Here is a 19,067-nt window from a genome sequence, read left to right on the forward strand (position 1 = left end):
GACATCTGTCCTATATCTATCACCCCTCAATTTAAAGCTATGACCCCTCATGCTCTCCGTCACTATACTTGGAAAAAGGCTCTCCCTGTCTACCCTATCTAACCCTCTGGTTGTCTTGTATGTCTCTATTAAGTCACCTCTCAACCTAAGCTATTTAAGCTTAGAAAATTGAGAAGAGACCTTTTGAGACACAAGGATCTTAGGAACTTGACAAAATATTGCAGAGAGGTTGCTTCAACTTGTGGGAGAGTCAAGGACCAGAGGGGATAATCCCAGAGTCAGGATTTGCCCATTTAAGACAAAGATGAGGAAGAATTTCTTTTCTGAGAGAGTAGCCAAAAAGAACGTTTTGCTGCAGCGGGCTATCAAGGTTGAGCAAGCACACTAAAAAGGTGGAGATAAAAGATTTCTTAAATCAGTATGAGAATCAGGGTTATGGGGAGAAAACAAGGAAGGGGATTTGGAGATAATCAGATTCACTATAAACCACACTGAAGATGGAGGGGATACAATGGGCTGACAAGCCTACATCTGCTTTTATATTTTATGGTGTATTAGGCAGCAAATTTCAATCCAAATCTTGTACCGCACTTCACATAATTTATATTCACCCTAACATAAAAAAGGGCTGGAAATGAAGATTACCGATTACGTGAAAAATCTAAAGTGCAAATGGGAATGAGCTGATGGGCACACTGCATGCATGCTCACTTGGTCCAGTTCTCTTTCTATTTTGGGCTTTCCAATATCACGTTCCCTTTCCTGCTTCCAAAGCTGCTCTTCCTCTCTCAAACTCCCCTTCCTCCTCCCCATTCCCTTCAACTCTTGGCTTGATGTTACCCCACACACAACTGCTCCACCCAATTCCTATCTCACATCATCAGCTGCCACCCTGAACATACATCTCACCCTCAACCAAACCCCATATTTCCTTCTGCGGCTTCTTATCCATTTCACTTCTAGAGTCTCCTCATCTCTGCTCCCAATCTCATGCTTCTCCTGTCCCATTCTTGTGCTCTCTCTATCCATTTTTCGGCACCATGTCTGTTGTTCTTCAATCTCATTCTGAGTTCTCACTGTTTATTCTCTAAACCTCTTGTTGCCGAGCGAATCAGTAATACATTGAAACAAAATGGTCATGCTGAACGGAAGTTGATGTGGCCTGACATTTGACTGAAACTTGGGTGAGGGCAGGGGGTACAGGGAACAGGAAGAGAAGGCTGTTTTAACCTCTACGCCTTCTATAAATGGAAAACCAGTACTTTGTTCTTTTGTTTTATTCTTTAAAAGGACATTCGCTGGGATCACTTTTGTTCCCCTCCAAAAACAAAAAAGAAAGCACATTTGAAGTTATTGACAGGCAGAAAGAGACCCAGTCTCCTTAAACACTGCTGGTAAACTATTTATCAGAGTTTTCAACAGCTTTGTGCTCAAGCTTTGCTGATAGCAACACATCCAAACTAATTGCTTTAAAATTAGTATCGACCCCAGTGCCTTCCAGCTGCTGCAAATTCACCAGATTGAGTGATGAATCTGGACTCAGACAAGCCGCTCGATAGGAATTTTTCATTTTTCCCCTTTGTGTATTGATTGAACATGCTCCCTGCCTTCTGCTTTGTACAAAGCCAGCTCACCCTTCTCTCTCTTCCCTTGATCCCTTCTCTGCTGTCAAGGTAACAATCCACAAGTGCTTCGTGCAATAATTAAAATCAATGCAGGCAACAGTTTTGCTCAGGTCAGAAATACCAGTGCATGGGATACACAAGCAAATCAGATGTGACAGTGCAGGTGATGTCCATGTAAACAGAACAAAAAAAACTTTCAGATGTGCTAAGGGTGAAACATCACTAGTGTTTCAGTGATTTTCACAGATGGACATTTCATAGACCTGTAATCAGACAAAAATTTATGGCAAGTTAATTAAGATATAAGAAATTATGATCACAAGCTTGGAGCTACCTGCTCCTTTTGTCCTTTAGGAGATTTTGCTGTGCAAAATAATGTTGACAAAGAACATTCCTGCACTTGCTACACTCACAGATAATAATGAGTTGTGGTGAAGTGTTGTGTGAATGTAAGCTTTCTTTTCACTGCCACCTCAACTGAAGATGAAGCAGGACAGTCCATACACCAGCCTGAATCAGAAAAACCCTCTGAAGTCGAGGAAGCATGTTAAATCAACAAACCTTTACATTCCACAGCATTTCCAGGACGAGCAAGGCATGGGACTAAGAACAACATTGAACAAACATTATTTAATCAATTAGAAGAGAAGCATGTACACCCTGATTGCTTTACTGGCTAATATTTACCCTGAGTTGTCATTCCACCTGGGGCCAGTAACTTTGTTAGTTCAACCAAATGACCACATAGTGTGCAAGAACGCTGCTAGCCAGTGGTGGGGATTGGGGGTGGCGAGTAGGATTGAGTGGTAGTCGCGATGCCAAAGAGATACATGATATCATTCAAATTTTGGTTTGGATCACTCAAAACAATGTGGACAAGATTATTAGAAACTACCAGCCCTGTATACAATCAAGCATAGACATGACTGGTGCAATGCACACTGGGCCACTGGATAGCTTCTCTGAAAGTATTGACAATGAGTGACCCTACCCCTGTGCCTTATTTCTAGGAGGGGAATTCTTAATAAGAGAGAATGGGATCGGTAAAATTTGGCATGGAAACCAATGATCTTTAACTTGGAAGAATGGAAATTCTTGTCATGAAATCCATCTACTTTGCAAATGCATTGTAACTGAAACTACAAGGCGTCTTGCTCACAGAGACTGACCAAGCTGTTGAATATTTACAGCACTGATGAATTGATATTTTTGAACATCACTGCGTAAGATCTAGAAACTGAATAGAAGCTTGTCACCTGGTGTCTATCCAGCATTCAGGGCAGATGTTTAAAACTGAAAGCCCATAGATAAGTGAGATGCAGATACCCACCCCACCCTATTAATAGAACAGGAACAGAATAGAAAAGATCTGCACTTCTATGTACAACTAATTAAGTACTTCTGAAGTTTAGTCATTTTTGTAGTGTCGGAAATGAGGCAGGTAGTTTGTATACAGCAAGCTCCCAAAAGCAGCAATATGATAATGACCAGATGGTGTTTTTCTGATGCTGATAAAAGGATAAACATTGCACAGGATAGAAACTTTCTCTGCTCTTCTTTGAGGTGGTGCCATGGAATCTTTCACACCCACCACCTGATAAATGTGGCACCTCAGCACAGCCCAGGGAGGAGCAGGTCTTGGCAGAGGCATTCTGATCCTATGGTTGTTTGCCTCAATCAAGGCCCAACTGCCTTTTAGACATATTTTCCTAAAGTATTTGGCAGTTTCTGGGATTGGTGACAGAACATTAGATCGATCCCTAACAGGTGGGTGTGTCAGGATGGGTCAATCCAGAACCAGGGGTCACAGTCAAGAGGATACAGGTAAATCATTCACGACTGAGGAGGAGAAATTTCTTCAGCCTGGAAAATTCACTACCACAGAAACTAGTCAAGGCCGGAATATTGAAAATGAAATTAGAATAGTTAGGTGGTTATTTTTGACTGGTGCGAATTTGATGGGCCAAAAGGGCCCTTTTGTGTGCTTTAGACATCTATGAACTCTATTGTATAATTTCAAGGAGGAATTGGATATAGCTCATTGAGCAAAAGAGATTAAATTATATAGGGAAAAGTAGGAAAAACAACTGAGTTGGATCATCAGCCATAATGAATGGCAGAGTAAGCTCAAGGGGCCAAATGGCCTACTCCTGCGCTTTTGCACATTTAAAACTGTTCACCATCCAATACCACCTTTTAACCGACTCCCAAGGCATTCCTTCCAGATTATTTTAAGTACAGCTAGGAGTTGACACAGTTTAAAAAAAATGGGATCTATTAGCAGGGAATTCTTCAAAAATAAACTCACCCGTGTCTCTCCAAGCAGAGTGAAACCTGCTCATCGTATCTGTAGTAGTGGGCTTTGGAGTGATCGAAAGTTGTGTAAGGAGAACTGGTCAGGTCCGGTGACATAGCTGACAAGACGGAGAAAAAAATTTACATAAAATTACAGACACCAGCAGGTACTGATTACGCACGCACAAACCCGCATGCAGACTGGCTCGTTCTAAATGACCTGTTACTGTGCCATACATTACGAGTCATAGAGATGTACAGCATGGAAACAGACCCTTCAGTCCAACCTGCCCACACCGACCAGATATCCCAAGCCAATCTAGTCCCACCTGCCAGCACCCAGCCCATATCCCTCCAAACCCTTCCTATTCATATATCCATCCAAATGCCTCTTAAATGTTGCAACTTGTACCAGCCTCCACCACTTCCTCTGGCAGCTCATTCCATACACATACCACCCTCTGTGTGAAAAAGTTGCCCCTTAGGTCTCTTTTATATCGTCCGCTCTCACTCTAAACTTATACCCTCTAGTTCTGGACTCCCCAACCCCAGGGAAAAAGACTTTATTTATTTATTTATCCTATCCATGCCCCTCATAATTTTGTAAACCTCTATAAGGTCACCCCTCAGCCTCCGACGCTACAGGGAAAATAGCCCCAGCCTGTTCAGCCTCTCCTTGTAGCTCAAATCCTCCAACCCTGGCAATATCCTTGTAAATCTTTTCTGAGCCCTTTCAAGTTTCACAACATCTTTCCGATAGGAAAGAGACCAGAATTGCAAGCAATATTCCAACAGTGGCCTAATCAATGTCCTGTACAGCAGCAACATGACCTCCTAACTCCTGTATTCAATACTCTGACCAATAAAGGAAAGCATACCAAACGCCTTCTTCACTATCCTATCTACCTGCGACTCTACTTTCAAGAAGCTATGAACCTGCACTCCAAGGTCTCTTTGTTCAGCAACACTCGCCAGGACTTTACCATTCAGTGTATAAGTCCTGCTAAGATTTGCTTTCCCAAAATGCAGCACCTCGTATTTATCTGAATTAAACTCCATCTGCCACTTCTCAGCCCATTGGCCCATCTGACCCAGATCCTGTTGTAATCTGAGGTAACCCTCTTTGCTGTCCACTACATCTCCAATTTTGGTGTCATCTGCAAACTTACTAACTGTACCCCTTATGCTCACATCCAAACTATTTACGTAAATGACAAAAAGTAGAGGGCCCAGCATCGATCCTTGTGGCACTCCACTGGTCACAGGCCTCCAGTCTGAAATACAATCCTCCACCACCACCCTCTGTCTTCTACCTTTGAGCCAGTTCTGTATCCAAATGGCTAGTTCTCCCTGTATTCCATGAGATCTAACCTTGCTAATCAGTCTCCCATGGGGAACCTTGTTGAACACCTTACTGAAGTCCATATAAATCACATCTACTGCTCTTTCATGTCATTCTGTGGATAACAGATATACACCAATCCCTCAGAGCCTTACGAATTCTCAAAGCCATTGGTAAGTTTTTTTTATAAACGTTTTGAATGCTTGGGACAGAGTTACTAAAATACCCTGAGCCTCAACTTGCTCTTTGGTACCTAATTATATTCAATATTATGGGTTTTAAAAAAAGTTAACTGAAATCACCCAGCAAGTCCGACAGACTGCACATAGTAAAAAGGGTAGACATCCCACATGGAAAAACTTAACGTGAAACTGAAGGGTCTCCAGCCAAAATAACACAGGGCTTTTCAATTGCATTCGCTAGTTGAGTGCTACACACTTCCAGAAGTTAGCTTTTTTTTTTATAAATTTTAATTTGAAAAATAAGAGGTAAGGCACTAAAAATATACTGTAGAGATGGGAAGTGGACAGACAGAGGCCAACAAACCTGGTGGGAGGATCTGTGATAAAGTCTGTAGATATCGGTCCAAACAGAAGTGGCAATACCCACCTGCACTTTACAAGTCCTCAGACACCAACAACTGCAACTTGTGCATAAAGTCTTAATACTTAACCCTTTCTCCTCTCTACTGTATGGCACCCGACACTGGAGTGATTGTAATGAGGTCAGCCAGCTGGATCTCTCAGAATAAGAATTCCTTATCTGTGGCTGTTAATCTGTTCCAATTCAGGGACCACTGACTGACATATAAAAAAGGTTGAGTGTCAGAGATATTGACATTCTTATACCAGATTCTCAAACGGATGTAAGGACAGTTCATGCGTAAATAAAGGGAGACTTGGTGATGGGATACCAGCCTCAGAGTTATTTCAGATAATCTTCCATCTTTCTTCCAGTCCTGAACTGGAAGCAAGTGTGACTGTCCTTAAACAACTAAGTTCCTTGCATTTCTTTTAAGACAAATATTGTTGTTTTTTGTCAGTCAGCACCTCCCTTCAATATTAAAAAAGGTGCAATCACTGCCTCAGTCTTGTTTCCTGGTCACATGTCCACAACCCTGAGCATTTCCCCATGCCACTTTACCAGCAGCCTCAGTTGGTCAGCCAATTGTGAATATCTTTGGCCCTATTCCTGCCAATATTCCTCTAGCCCAGCAAGTGCTAGCAGCTTCAACTGTACCCACAGTTACGTAAAATGCACTCCAAATAAACAGGCCATTCAGACCAACAGCTTTGTGCTGGCCTTATTCTTCACATGAGGCCTCTCCCACCCTATCAGTACACTCCTTCACATGCATCCTTGCTACTCAGCTCAACAGTTCCACATGGTAGCAAGTTTCACACTGCAACCACTGCTGCTATTCTCTCCCTGGAGCCTCTTTCTCAACGTGAAGGCTAATGCTACAGATTGTGTCAATAGGATTTTCCCACTGTTTGGGTTGGTGAAGCTTCAGCCAAACCACAATGAAGTCCTTACCTACAGTTTCCAATTCTGGTTGGGCATATTCTTAGAGGGTGCTATTACATTATCTGCCAACGTCAATCCGCCAAACAGTTTTTTAAATTAAGTTATCTCAAAAGAATAAATAAACAGAATTGCTCAAAAGAAACTAAAGCCTAATTTTAAGCCATCCCTACTGATTTTTCTTTTTGTCATCGTCTGCAGCCATGTTTCAGGAATCCTCAATTCCTGGGAACTTCAGGACAATTCTGGAGGGCTGACAACTTCAACTGGCATCTGCCCTGAGCTGACAGCTACAGATACTAACTCTTTGACAAAGTCTCTGTCTGTACTAAAGAAATACTAGATGTGGCTCCTGGAGAGAAATAATGGGGAAACAGTATCACAGTGGTCACATTAAAGGATCAGTAACCTAGAGACTTAAACAAAGGGCGACATGGTGGCTCAGTGGTTAGCATTGCTGCCTCACAGCACCAGGGTCCCAGGTTCGATTCCAGCTTTGGGTGAGTGTGTGTTGAGTTTGCACATTCTCGCTGTGTCGATGTGGGTTTCCTCCAGGTGCTCTGGTTTCCTCCTATAGTACAAAGCTGTGCAGGTCAGGTGAATTGGCCATGCCAAATTGCCCGTAGTGTTAGGTGCATTAGTCAGAGGGAAATGCGTCTGGGTGGAATTGCTCTTCGGAGGGTCAGTGTGGACTTGTTGGGCCGAAGGGCCTGTTTTCACACTGTAGGGAATCTAATCTAATTTTTAAAAATGATCTGAAGATGCAAGTTCAAACCCCTTCATGGTAGCTGGGAATTCAAACTTGTTTACTACTCAATAGGATTTTAAAAAATCTAATATCAGTACCGGTGACCACAAAACTACAGAATTAATGGTGTCCTCAAGGGAGAGAAACCTAGTATCGTTGCATAATCTACCTTACACGTCTCAGACTCTAGATCTGTGGCAAAAAAAGGTGACTCTTGACTGCTGTCACCAGCCACCCAATAGGGCAATACTTGCTAAACTCGCCAGTTATATTCACAAACTGTGGGGAAAAAAAGAAAAGACGTAGGCCTAAGACATGGCCATGAGGAAAAGATACAACAACATTCTGCACAGACATGAATCAATCAATCTCTGGTTACAGTACAACATTTGACTGAATGGCAATGGCATATGCTGTACTCTAGCTGGAGCCCTGCATTGTATAAGAACCCGCAGTCTCTCTCTCTCATTTCCATACTTTCATTAACTGGTTGGATGATCCTGTCCAACCCTCGAGACTGATAGAATTCTCGAATTCGCTTCTCCTCACCTGTAAAAAGAAGGAACATATTTCAGGCAGGTTTGAATTGAATAGGGCAAGATTAATGCCATATTATTGAAGAATACAAATGAGATGCCATGGGGGTCAGGGCACAGAAATCTACTTCAAAGGAACCAAAAATCAGTGCCAAGAGGAAACTAAAGGGAGATATGAATGACAACATTCTGTGCCATATTCAAATTGAGGAGGGGGTGGGGATAGCCAATCACATCTGGTTAAATTTGCTGCAAGAAAAATGGAGAGGTCGTATGACCTAATAAAGATTCTCCCTCCGGTACATCACCCTCAGAGATCAGCATTCAAAAATTAAATGGCCTCAGTAGCTCACCCTTCCTCCACAAACTGTTAGATTACAGTGTGACAGGGAAAGAGTGGAGCTGGGTCTGCATAGTTACAGCACCCATGGGTATCAGTCAGGAATGCAGATGCAAGTCTTGCCCCAGTGACGGATATCGACGCTCAACCACATGCTGGCTCTGCTGGGATTCTGACAGATTACATTAACGGCCCAAAACAGGAAATACCACAGCTCCTGAAACAAACTGATACCTTGGCTCCAGGACTGAGGTCCAGGTGAGTCATTCCTGCCAGGCCCTGGTGAGGTGCAGGACAGAAGTACTAGCCTTCATCTCTGCTCCCTGTCCAATTATTCCAGACATTTATGATTCCTTTTGCATTGCAGCTGGTTTTGAGTCGGATTAGGAAAAAAGTCTTTAACCAGTTTATACTTACAACACGTAAAGACAGGCGAGCAAAGTGGCAGATTGAGAATTTACCCTTTACACATGCTTAAAAAAAACTTACTCTCTTGTAGACCTGGTACAAGTTTGTAGACAATGTCCTGCATCACTCGGTCAAGCTTAAGATTAAGAAGAGGCTGTGTCTCATGGATTTTGATGTTGCACATTGGGCAGTATTTGCTGGTCTGCAGGTACTTCACAATACAACTCTTGCAGACTGGAAACGAAAGAAACAAAGATTATTTTGAGGTAGAATACCCACTGATCTGGGAACACAGTGCCAAATTATTCATTAAGGCAAGGCAGCACACAGTGTAGGTGGCCGTTTCACCTCTGCCAACTCCAGATAAAACTTTCCCAAAAGTCGCAGACCACTTGGTCTTTTCACATAGGTCTGCAATCTAAATATTTCTCAAACATTGATTTAAATTCCTTTTGAAAGGTACTAATCAATCTGCATTTTCCCTTATTTGTTTCTGGGATGCAGACATTAAACTGCTAGGCCAGCATTTATTGCCCATCCCTAACTGCCCTCGAGAAACTGGTGGGGAGCTGCTTTCTGTTAATTTGGTTTTTGCACACCCATGAGGCTGTAAAGGGGATGGGCATTTTGGGATTCTGACCCAATGGTGGCTTCCACCAACATTTCCAACAGCACCTTCCAGATCACCATAGCTCACAGCACAGATCTTACAGTCACATCTCCCATTATGTCCCTAATGAAAGTTTTTTGTCAATCACCTCAAGACTGCATTTTCCAGTTGCTGACGCCAATACTGGTGGGAACAGCTAACTAGGGGTTGAGGGACAATTGGATACAGGGACTGACTGCTTAGTGCCAGCCAATGCTGAGATGTCCTACTAAGAACACCACAGGAACAGGTCACTTAGCCTAACAAATCTATGGAATTGTTTATGCTCTACACAAGCCCTTTTTCATCTAATTCCAGTCACATTTCTTTCTTTTCCCTTCTCCAAGTGTTCAACATTCCTCAAACACAGCTCAGCTACTTACTTTAACTGCTCCCTGTAAGGACAAGTTCCATATTCTTAACTAACAATACGGTGGCTCAGTGGTTAGCACTGCTGCCTCACAGCACCAGGGCCCCAGGTTCGATTTCAACCTCGGGCAACTGTGTGTGGAGTTTGCACATTCTCCCTGTGTCTGCGTGAGTTTCCTCCGGGTGCTCTGGTTTCCTCCCACAATCCAAAGATGTGCAGGTTAGGTGAATTCGCCATGCTAAATTGCCCATAGTGTTAGGTGCATTAGACAGGGGTAAATAATGGGTCTGGGTGGGTTACTCTTTGGAGGGTCAGTGTGGACTTGTTGGGCCAAAGGGCCTGTTTCCATACTGCAGGGAATCTAATCTAATCTACTTTCTGAATAATGTACCTTTCCTTGAATACCCAACTGAATTTATCGTGACTATCTAATACTTATGGCTCCTAGTTCTGGTGTCAGATGTTGGAACATCTTTCTTGTTTACAGCCTACCAAAACCTTTCCTAACCTGACAGTACAGGGAAGAGTAATGTTACTGAATGGCTGCACTCAGATGTTTGATCAAAACTCTCCTTACACAGCATAGGGAATTAGTCATTGAATGATTTTGAGATTGTATTTCCTGGCCCCAGCACAACATCCATAATCTAAACCAAGTCACAAAACCGCTTCAGTTTCCTTTCACTCTAGGGTCTGTTAGAGAAAGTATTTCTGGAAAAATAGCATCATCTGGTGGTGGTATCAATAACTACAAGCAGTCGACCAAAATTTAAAGTCACAACAAATTCTGGAAAATGGGAAGCAGAAAATGCATTTAAAAGTCTGTTGAAGGGAGAGAAAAAAAAAGAGTTCATGTTTCAGGCAGAAGCTGAGCCAAAACTGTTAGGTAAGGATATGGAGTGATAGTGGGGTGGAATGGAGGATTGGATATCCAGGCCATTATCTGATGTTGTGATGGGGTAGGTCACAGGGGCTGAATGACAAAATGTCCAAAATGCAGAAGCTTTCTATTATACAAGGATAAAAGTATCTTTTCTCTCTGCCATGCTGACAGATCGGCTGTTTTTTTTTCGAGAATATCTAGTTTCTCTCAGATGACATTCTGCTGCTGTGTAAAATTGAGAAACAGCAACGTATTGCATTTATGTAGTGCCTTCACAACTCTAGGACACATTGAACCACTTACCACCAACTGTAAAATTACAGCATCTACTCGAGTATGTAATATGGAATATTGAGGTGCAACATTGGTACATCATATCTCTAATTATTCTAAGTTTAACAGCCTGAGGAGGAACAGGTAACTTTAAACCCATGGTTCCTAAAACTCACCATCACAAGATGGATATGTTTCCCTTACTTTGTAGCAATACATGTTGTAGATGGCCTATTATTGTTGAAGGATCCTAGTGATGACAGTAAGTCTTGTGTACCTTAGAAACTACAAATCTTTTAAAGATTGTGGTTAAATCATGACCAAACAGCATTACAGACAAGGCTGGAAATAAAAGTCTTTAAACAGAGGTTGCTTACAATACCCAATTCTGTCACAAGCATCATTAATACAAACTTTATAAATTCTTTGAATGGGAAAGGGCCGGACTATGGCTCAGTGGTTAGCACTGGGGTCTGGGCTCGATTCCAGCATCGGGTGATTGTCTGTGTGGAGTTTGCACATTCTCCCCATATCTGCATGGATTTACTCTGGATGCTCTGGTTTCCTCCCACAGTCCAAAGGTGTTAAGGTTAGGTGGGTTGGACATGCTAAATTACCCAAAGTATCCAGGGATGAATAGGCTAGCTAGATTAGCCATGGGAAATGCTGGGTTATGGGGATATGGTGGGTGAGATACTCTTTGGAGGGTTGGTGTGGACTCGATGGTGTGGATTGAATGGCCTGTTTGGCTAGCTCACCTGGTGAAATACTGGGAATGTAATGAATTTATGATCGGAGGACAGGGATAGACATACGACAACAGGATATCATGGGTATAAATGCAAAAATGCTCAAAAAAAATGCAAGCATGGCAGCTCAGCACTATTGGAAATACAGATTTCAGGGAGGGAGAGAAGAATATTTAAAAAGTCAATAGTGTAGTGTTATTGGTAAAAGGATCAATCACAGCTGCAACTGAAGCATCAAGTGAGGTGCTCTTCTGGCACAGTGGTAGTGTCTGTACTCTGAGCCAGAGACATGGGTACCAGTCTCACCTGCTCCAAGAGGTATTATGATGTGCAGGCCAGGTGGGTTAGCAACAATTGATTAGAAAATATTTGAATCATCAAGTAAAAGCCATATAGGTTGCATGTAAATACAAAAATAAAGAGATGGCCACACTGCAGGGTAGTACAGATAGGCAAAGAGAAGGAGAAAGCTAGAGGAATAAATATGTAGGAGCATTTAAGTGCAAAAAAAAATAGAGCAATTTGGGGACTTAACCACCCAAATATAACTGGGATACAGTGTGAAAGGCATACAGGATATAAAATATTTAACTGCATTCAAGATGGCTTTTTTTTTAATATAAAAAAAATTCACACTTCACAAGTCCAATGAGAGATGGTGCAATTCTATGTATTGTCTTTGGAAATAAAGGTGGGCTGGTGGATGAAGTAGCACTGGGTGACCATTTTGAAAATAGTGATCATAACAGATTTCACATCTTTATGGAAAGGGACAAATAGAGAACAGAAATAAAAGTTTAAATTAGGAGATGGCAAACTTTACAAAGGCAAGCAATGATTTGGCAAAATTGGACTGGTTACAGTTATATGATGGTATGTGGAAATCATTCAAGAGCAGGTTCTAAGGGCACAGTGTAGACAATGTCTCCATAAAAAGACAGACAGTAATGACAAATCTGGAATCGCCTTGTTATCCAGAAGTCTACAATGGGAGTTAAAACAGAAACAGAGAGCATAAGATAATTTCAAAGGTGATATTATTTTAGAAAGCTTGGACAAGGATAGAAAAGTATAGGGGTGAAATGAAAAATGTTTTAAAAACCAAAAAGGGAGAATACAAAAAATAAGGGCCAATAAAATTAGGGAAAATTCAAAGAGGCTTTATCAGTGCATTAAAATTAAGAGAATGACCAAGGAGAAGACTGGGCCTAACAGATGTATATTTCCGCCACCTCCAAACGGACCCCACCACCAGGGATATATTTCCCTCCCCTCCCCTATCAGCATTTCGAAAAGACCACTCTCTCCGTGACTCCCTCGTCAGGTCCACACCCCCCACCAACCCAACCTCCACTCCCGGCACCTTCCCCTGCAACCGCAAGAAATGCAAAACTTGCGCCCACACCTCCTCCCTTACTTCTCTCCAAGGCCACAAGGGATCCTTCCATATCCACCACAAATTCACCTGTTCTTCCACAAATTCACCTGTTCTTCCACACATCATCTATTGCATCCGCTGCACCCGATGTGGCCTCCTCTATATCAGGGTGACAGGCCACCTACTTGAGAACACCTCTGGGATACCCGGACCAACCAACCCAACCACCCCATGGCTCAACACTTTAACTCTTCCCCCCCCCCAACTCCACCAAGGACATGCAGGTCCTTGGACTCCTCCATCGCCAGACCATAACAACACGGTAGTTGGAGGAAGAGCGCCTCATCTTCCACCTGGGAACCCTCCAACCACAAGGGATGAACTCAGATTTCTCCAGTTTCCTCATTTCCCCTCCCCCCACTTTGTCTCAGTTGAATACCTTGAACTCAGCACCGCCCTCCTAACCTGCAATCTTCTTCCTGACCTCTCCACCCCACTCCACTCCGGCCTATCACCCTCACCTTGACCTCCTTCCACCTATCACATCTCCATCGCCCGTCCCTCAAGTCCCTCCTCCCTACCTTTTATCTTAGCCTGCTGGACACACTTTCCTCATTCCTGATGAAGGGCTTCTGCCCGAAACGTCGAATTTCCTGTTCCTTGGATGCTGCCTGACCTGCTGCGCTTTTCCAGCAACACATTTTCAGCTCTGATCTCCAGCATCTGCAGACCTCACTTTCTCCTCCTAACAGATGTATATGGCAACTTGTGGGCAGGGTTTTCCAAATGTATTCGTCTCAATCTTCACAAAACAAAAGGATTGATGTAGACAGTCTTGTTAAGACAAATGCGAATTCTTAGATACAATTAGCAGAGACAGCCAGAGCCTCTTGGTGGATAAAACACCTGAGTGAGATGAATTGCATTTGAGACTGTTAAAGGAATTTAGAAAGGTAATAATAGCAGGTGCTCTAAGGATCATTTTCCAATCCACAAGAGATGCAGCTAAGGATTGGGGGACATTATTCCATTATCCAAAAAGGACAGGGAATCAAGGGAAAAGCGAGAGAGAGTAGCAGGGCGAGATGTACTGCAGCTTCTACCCAGCTTCAAGACCCAGTAACAACTATCAAAAACTGTTAAGGGGGCATACAGTGTGTTTACTGTTATTGACAGAGGGATCAAGTTTCAGAGTCGAGGTCATGCTGCAGCTGTACAAAACTCTGGTGAGGCCGCACTTGGAGTATTGTGCACACTTCTGGTCACCGCATTATAGGAAGGATGTGGAAGCTTTGGAAAGGCTTCAGAGGAGAGTTACTAGGATGTTGCGTGGTATGGAGAGAGGGCAAGGGACTGGAGTCTGATTTCCTTAGAGAGAAGATGGAGAGATGACTTAATTGAGACATATAAGAGAATCAGTGAGTTAGATAGGGTGGACAGTGAGAGCCCTCTTCCTCAGATGGTGACAGCTAGCACAAGAGAACATAGCTTTAAATTCGTGGGGTGATTGACATAGGACAGATGTCAGAGGCAGTTTCTTTACTCAGAGTAGCTGGGCATGGAACACACTGCCTGCAACACCAACTTTACAGGCATTTAAATGGAATAGTGTAGGACTGATGGGCTTCAGATTGGTTCCACAGGTTGGCACAGAGGGCCGAAGGGCCTGTACGGCGCTGTAATGTTCCAAGAGGAACAATGAGCGTGAGATAGAGCAAGGGTGAGAGGCTGAACTTTGGTTCATGGCTAATAATAATTAATTAATCCAATCTGTTCTGTACAGCTGGTACCTACTCAATAATGTGGAAGATTGTCTAGGTGATGATAGTTCACTGTGAGCAGGATAAATTCAATCTGCCATTTACTCAGTCAAAAGAAAGGTACCAATAATCAAGCAGCACTTGTACAACAGCTTAGTTATTCATTGATGCTTAGTTTTGATTCTGTCAGACACACTCCGTTCTGGACCACATTACAGGCTTGGTTCAAATATGGATATAATCATAGATTTCCTACAGTGCAAATAGAAGCCATTTAGCCCATCAAGTTTGCACTGACCCTCAAGAGCATTCCACCCCCAAACCTTGCCCTCTAACCTTGCTTTACCCTGACTAGCATATCAAGCCTGCACAACCTTGGACCTTGAGCGGCACGGTGGCACAGTGGTTAGCACTGCTGTCTCACAGCGCCTGAGACCCGGGTTCAATTCCCGACTCAGGCGACTGACTGTGTGGAATTTGCACATTCTCCCCGTGTCTGCGTGGGTTTCCTCCGGGTGCTCCGGTTTCCTCCCACAGTCCAAAAGATGTGCGGGTCAGGTGAATTGGCCATGCTAAATTGCCCATAGTGTTAGGTAAGGGGTAAATGTAGGGGTATGGGCGGGTTGCGCTTCGGCGGGTCGGTGTGGACTTGTTGGGCCGAAGGGCCTGTTTCCACACTGTAAGTAATCTAAGTAATTATGGGGCGATTTAGCATAGCCAATCTCCCTAACCTGCACAGCTTTGGACTGTTGGAAGAAACCGGAGCACCTGGAGGAAAACCATGCAAACATGGAGAGAATGTCAGTGTGGAGTTGGCACAGTCACCCACGACTGGAACTGAAGCTGGGTCCCTGTTGCCGGAAGGCAACAGTGCTAACCACTGAACCACTGTTTCACCCCCAGATCGGAGAAAGAGCTGAAACTCACAAGTGAGGCGAGGGTGATTGTCAAATGCTATCTTGATGTCAAGGGCAGAGTACAGCAGCAAGGAGTCCAAACAAAATGGGGATCGATGATTCTGTTTGTGTCATAGAGCATTGTATTTGCCCATTCTTCCCCTCCCCCACTTTCTTCTGCCCTTGGCTTCAAAAGCAATGATCTATTCACCTCAAGAGCAAAGCCTAAGTTAAATACATACAAGCAACTTTCTACAAAAACCATCACCACTGAAAACAGTTTATCCGACATAATATGGAAACACAAATGGAAAATAAAAAGTTACACATTTTGTCCTGTTTAGAATTCAAATTTGCAAAGTAATAATAGATTATTAACCTTTACAGCACAAGATCTGGACAACACTCAGGCCTGGGCAGATAACTGGCAAAGATTTGGACCACACAAGTGGTAAATAATGATCATCTCCAACAAGAGAGAGAACCTAACCATTCAATGGCTTTATCTTTATAGACCCTGAACTGGACCAACCATACAAAATAGTGTGGCAACAGGAGTGGGTTACAGGCTAGCAATTGTACAGCAAGTAACTCACTGCTGACTCCAAAGACTGCCCACCATATATAAGGCACAAGTCAGGAGTGTGAAGGAATGTCTCCACGTGCAGGTGTGTATGGAGTTCCAACAACACAAAGCTCAACAACATCCAGAACAAAGCTGCCCACTCGAATGGCAAACCATTCGCAACCTTGACCACAAATGCACAATGACAGAGTGTACTATCAAGGTGCACTGCAACAATTCACTAAGGCTCCAAATCTCAATCTTTACCATATAGAATGACAAAGGCAGCAGATGCATAGGACCACCATCTGCAAGATCCTCTCCAAGTCACACACTTCCTGACTTGGATCAAATCCCAGGGCAGGATTGACTGGCACAAGGAGTCATAGTTTTAAGATATTAGGAGAAAGTTATAGAGGGGACATCAGAGGAAGGTTCTTTATGCAGAGAGTTGTGAATGCACGGAATGCATTGCCAGCGATGATGGTGGAAGCAGAGTCATCAGGAACATTAAAGCGACTGCTGGACATTCACATGAATAGCAGTAAGTTGAGGGGTACATAGGTTAAGTTATTATATTTTACATTGGGATTAAACCTCAACACAACATTGTGGGCCTTAGGGCCTGTTCTGTGCTGTACTTTCCTATGTTCTAAATCACCATTTCTACATGGCCTCTGGTTCAAGATTGTGGAACTCCCTGCAAAATAGTACTAAGCGTGTGCATTTTTACATTACGGACTGCAAGGTTTCAAGAAAGCAGTTTAGCACCACCTCAAAGGGAATTAGGGGTGGACAACACAAACTGACTTTTCCAGCCATGCTTGCCGTCTCCAAAAGGATTTTTTTTTTTAAAATCACAATTTGGGGCTCAGCCAAGGGCTGTCCTCACAATTTGTACTTTCAGGGTTCTGTGATTGGGAACTTTGGATGATATACCATCACTGCCCTCCACATCATGGGATACTGAATCAAATTGTAGCCCACTGACTGTCATCCTAGGACCTCTGACCCCATCCCTCTTCGAAATAAACACCATACATTATATTTTACTCAGCATTTTCTTCAAAAAGATTTACAGTCCATAACCCTGATTAAATTTCACAACCACTCTCTCAAAATCTGTTTGTCATCTCTTTTCTGTAGAGAAAAATGGAGATTTAAGTGCATCAATAAAAGGCACAATTACATTAAGATTTACAATGTATTCAGTTACTGCTAAGACAAAACCATATCAGCAGCATTTATGAGAGGTTAAGTTCACATATGGCAAACATATTAATTGATTGACAAAAAAGTTTGTTTTTTTAAAGTCTGCATGAAATGTTTGTGCTCAACAAGATGATGACATCAATACTAGGGGCAGGCACAGCATTGGAAGCAAGCAGTGTCAGTACCAAGCACTTTCAGGTCAGTGTATCAGAGCATGCTTTCTAACTTAACTTAAACCCAGACCAATAATCTAGACTCCTTTGCCACCCAGTACCACAAAGAAAACTATGGAATTCTAAAATGCTATGAACAAATGGATATCAAACATACTTGAACTATATACACTTGTGTCAGCTGTGGTTAAGTATGTAACAATCTGACCTCAAAGGTTATGGACTCAGGCATTTAACATTAATTAGAGTTGATGCATCCAATGTAGTAATGAGGGAGTTGCTTTTCAAGGATACATTAAACAAAGGCCTGGTCTTCCATTTCAGGGTATTAAAACATTCTGCAGCATTGTGAAAAAGCAGAGAATTCGAGGTTTCCAGCTAATATTTACATTTTTACCAACATCACTATAATTGTCTGATCATTGTCACATTTCTGATTGCGAAAGTTTAGCGTAAGCAAATTGCCCCATTCCCTACATTACAACAAGGTGGCATTGGCAGTAACTTTGGGAAGTTGTAAAGGGACGACAGAAATCTAAGTTCTCTGTTTTGCTTTCTGTTATACAGCCTAAACTTATTATTTCAAAGCTTTATTTGTACTAAGAGTGATAATACAATAAAATTAATCTATGGATACTGACAATTAAGTGTCAAATAATTATTTGTCAAAACTGACAAATAATCTGAAAGGATATACAATACCAATTAAGTGAGTTTGAATCAAGTGTCTCTTGAATTTAAAAATATTTTTCTAAAATCAAAGTACATCCAAATCCAACAACAATTGTTTCTCCTCTGATATTTCCTCTTTCCATTTAAAGTGTCTTCCTCACTCTCCTTTCCCTATCAAACTCAGCCCATTAAATCTCATGCCACCAAAACACAAAAGGTCAAAATCTGTTCGTGAATCAAAATTTTGTAACTTTCAACCTGACAGCACTATAGGAACACTTTCACCGCATAGCAGTGCTCCAGGACAACAGTCTAATGCTGATTGCCCACGGTTGATGTTAATTTATTCACATGATTTGGGTATGACCGGCAACGCCACATTATGCTCTATTCCCATTTGCCCTCAACTGAGCCACTTTACCAGAGAGTGGTTTGCTATGCCATATCAGAGGGCAGTTACAAACTAATCTCGTTGCTGCAGTTCTGGACTTATATTTAGATAATTCTGAGTCATGGTAATAGATCTCCTCCCCGAAGTAACCAGATCTTTTTTCAAATAATAAAACAATAATCTGGTAATTCCATGAGGTTTCCTTGTTATTCCACATTTATTTCACAGAATTTAAAATTCTCCAGTTGCCAAGGTGAAATTTGAACTAGTAACTAATA

The 19,067-nt window shown here is 42.5% G+C and overlaps 1 protein-coding gene across 1 annotated transcript in view; it reads right to left on the reverse strand.

Moving 5' to 3' along the window:
• pcgf1 (polycomb group ring finger 1) overlaps window positions 1-19,067 on the reverse strand; it is a 46,286-nt gene that overhangs the window by 18,572 nt on the left and 8,647 nt on the right. Inside the window, exons 3-5 of the mRNA XM_060828159.1 lie at window positions 8,900-9,052; window positions 8,012-8,083; window positions 3,934-4,039 (exon numbers count right to left, since the gene is read on the reverse strand). Coding sequence (XP_060684142.1) covers window positions 3,934-4,039; window positions 8,012-8,083; window positions 8,900-9,052 — 331 coding nt within the window. The remainder of the gene's footprint in view (window positions 1-3,933; window positions 4,040-8,011; window positions 8,084-8,899; window positions 9,053-19,067) is intronic.

The sequence above is a fragment of the Hemiscyllium ocellatum genome, chromosome 1, assembly GCF_020745735.1.
Source record: "Hemiscyllium ocellatum isolate sHemOce1 chromosome 1, sHemOce1.pat.X.cur, whole genome shotgun sequence".
In the NCBI taxonomy this organism is placed as follows: Eukaryota; Metazoa; Chordata; class Chondrichthyes; order Orectolobiformes; family Hemiscylliidae; genus Hemiscyllium; species Hemiscyllium ocellatum.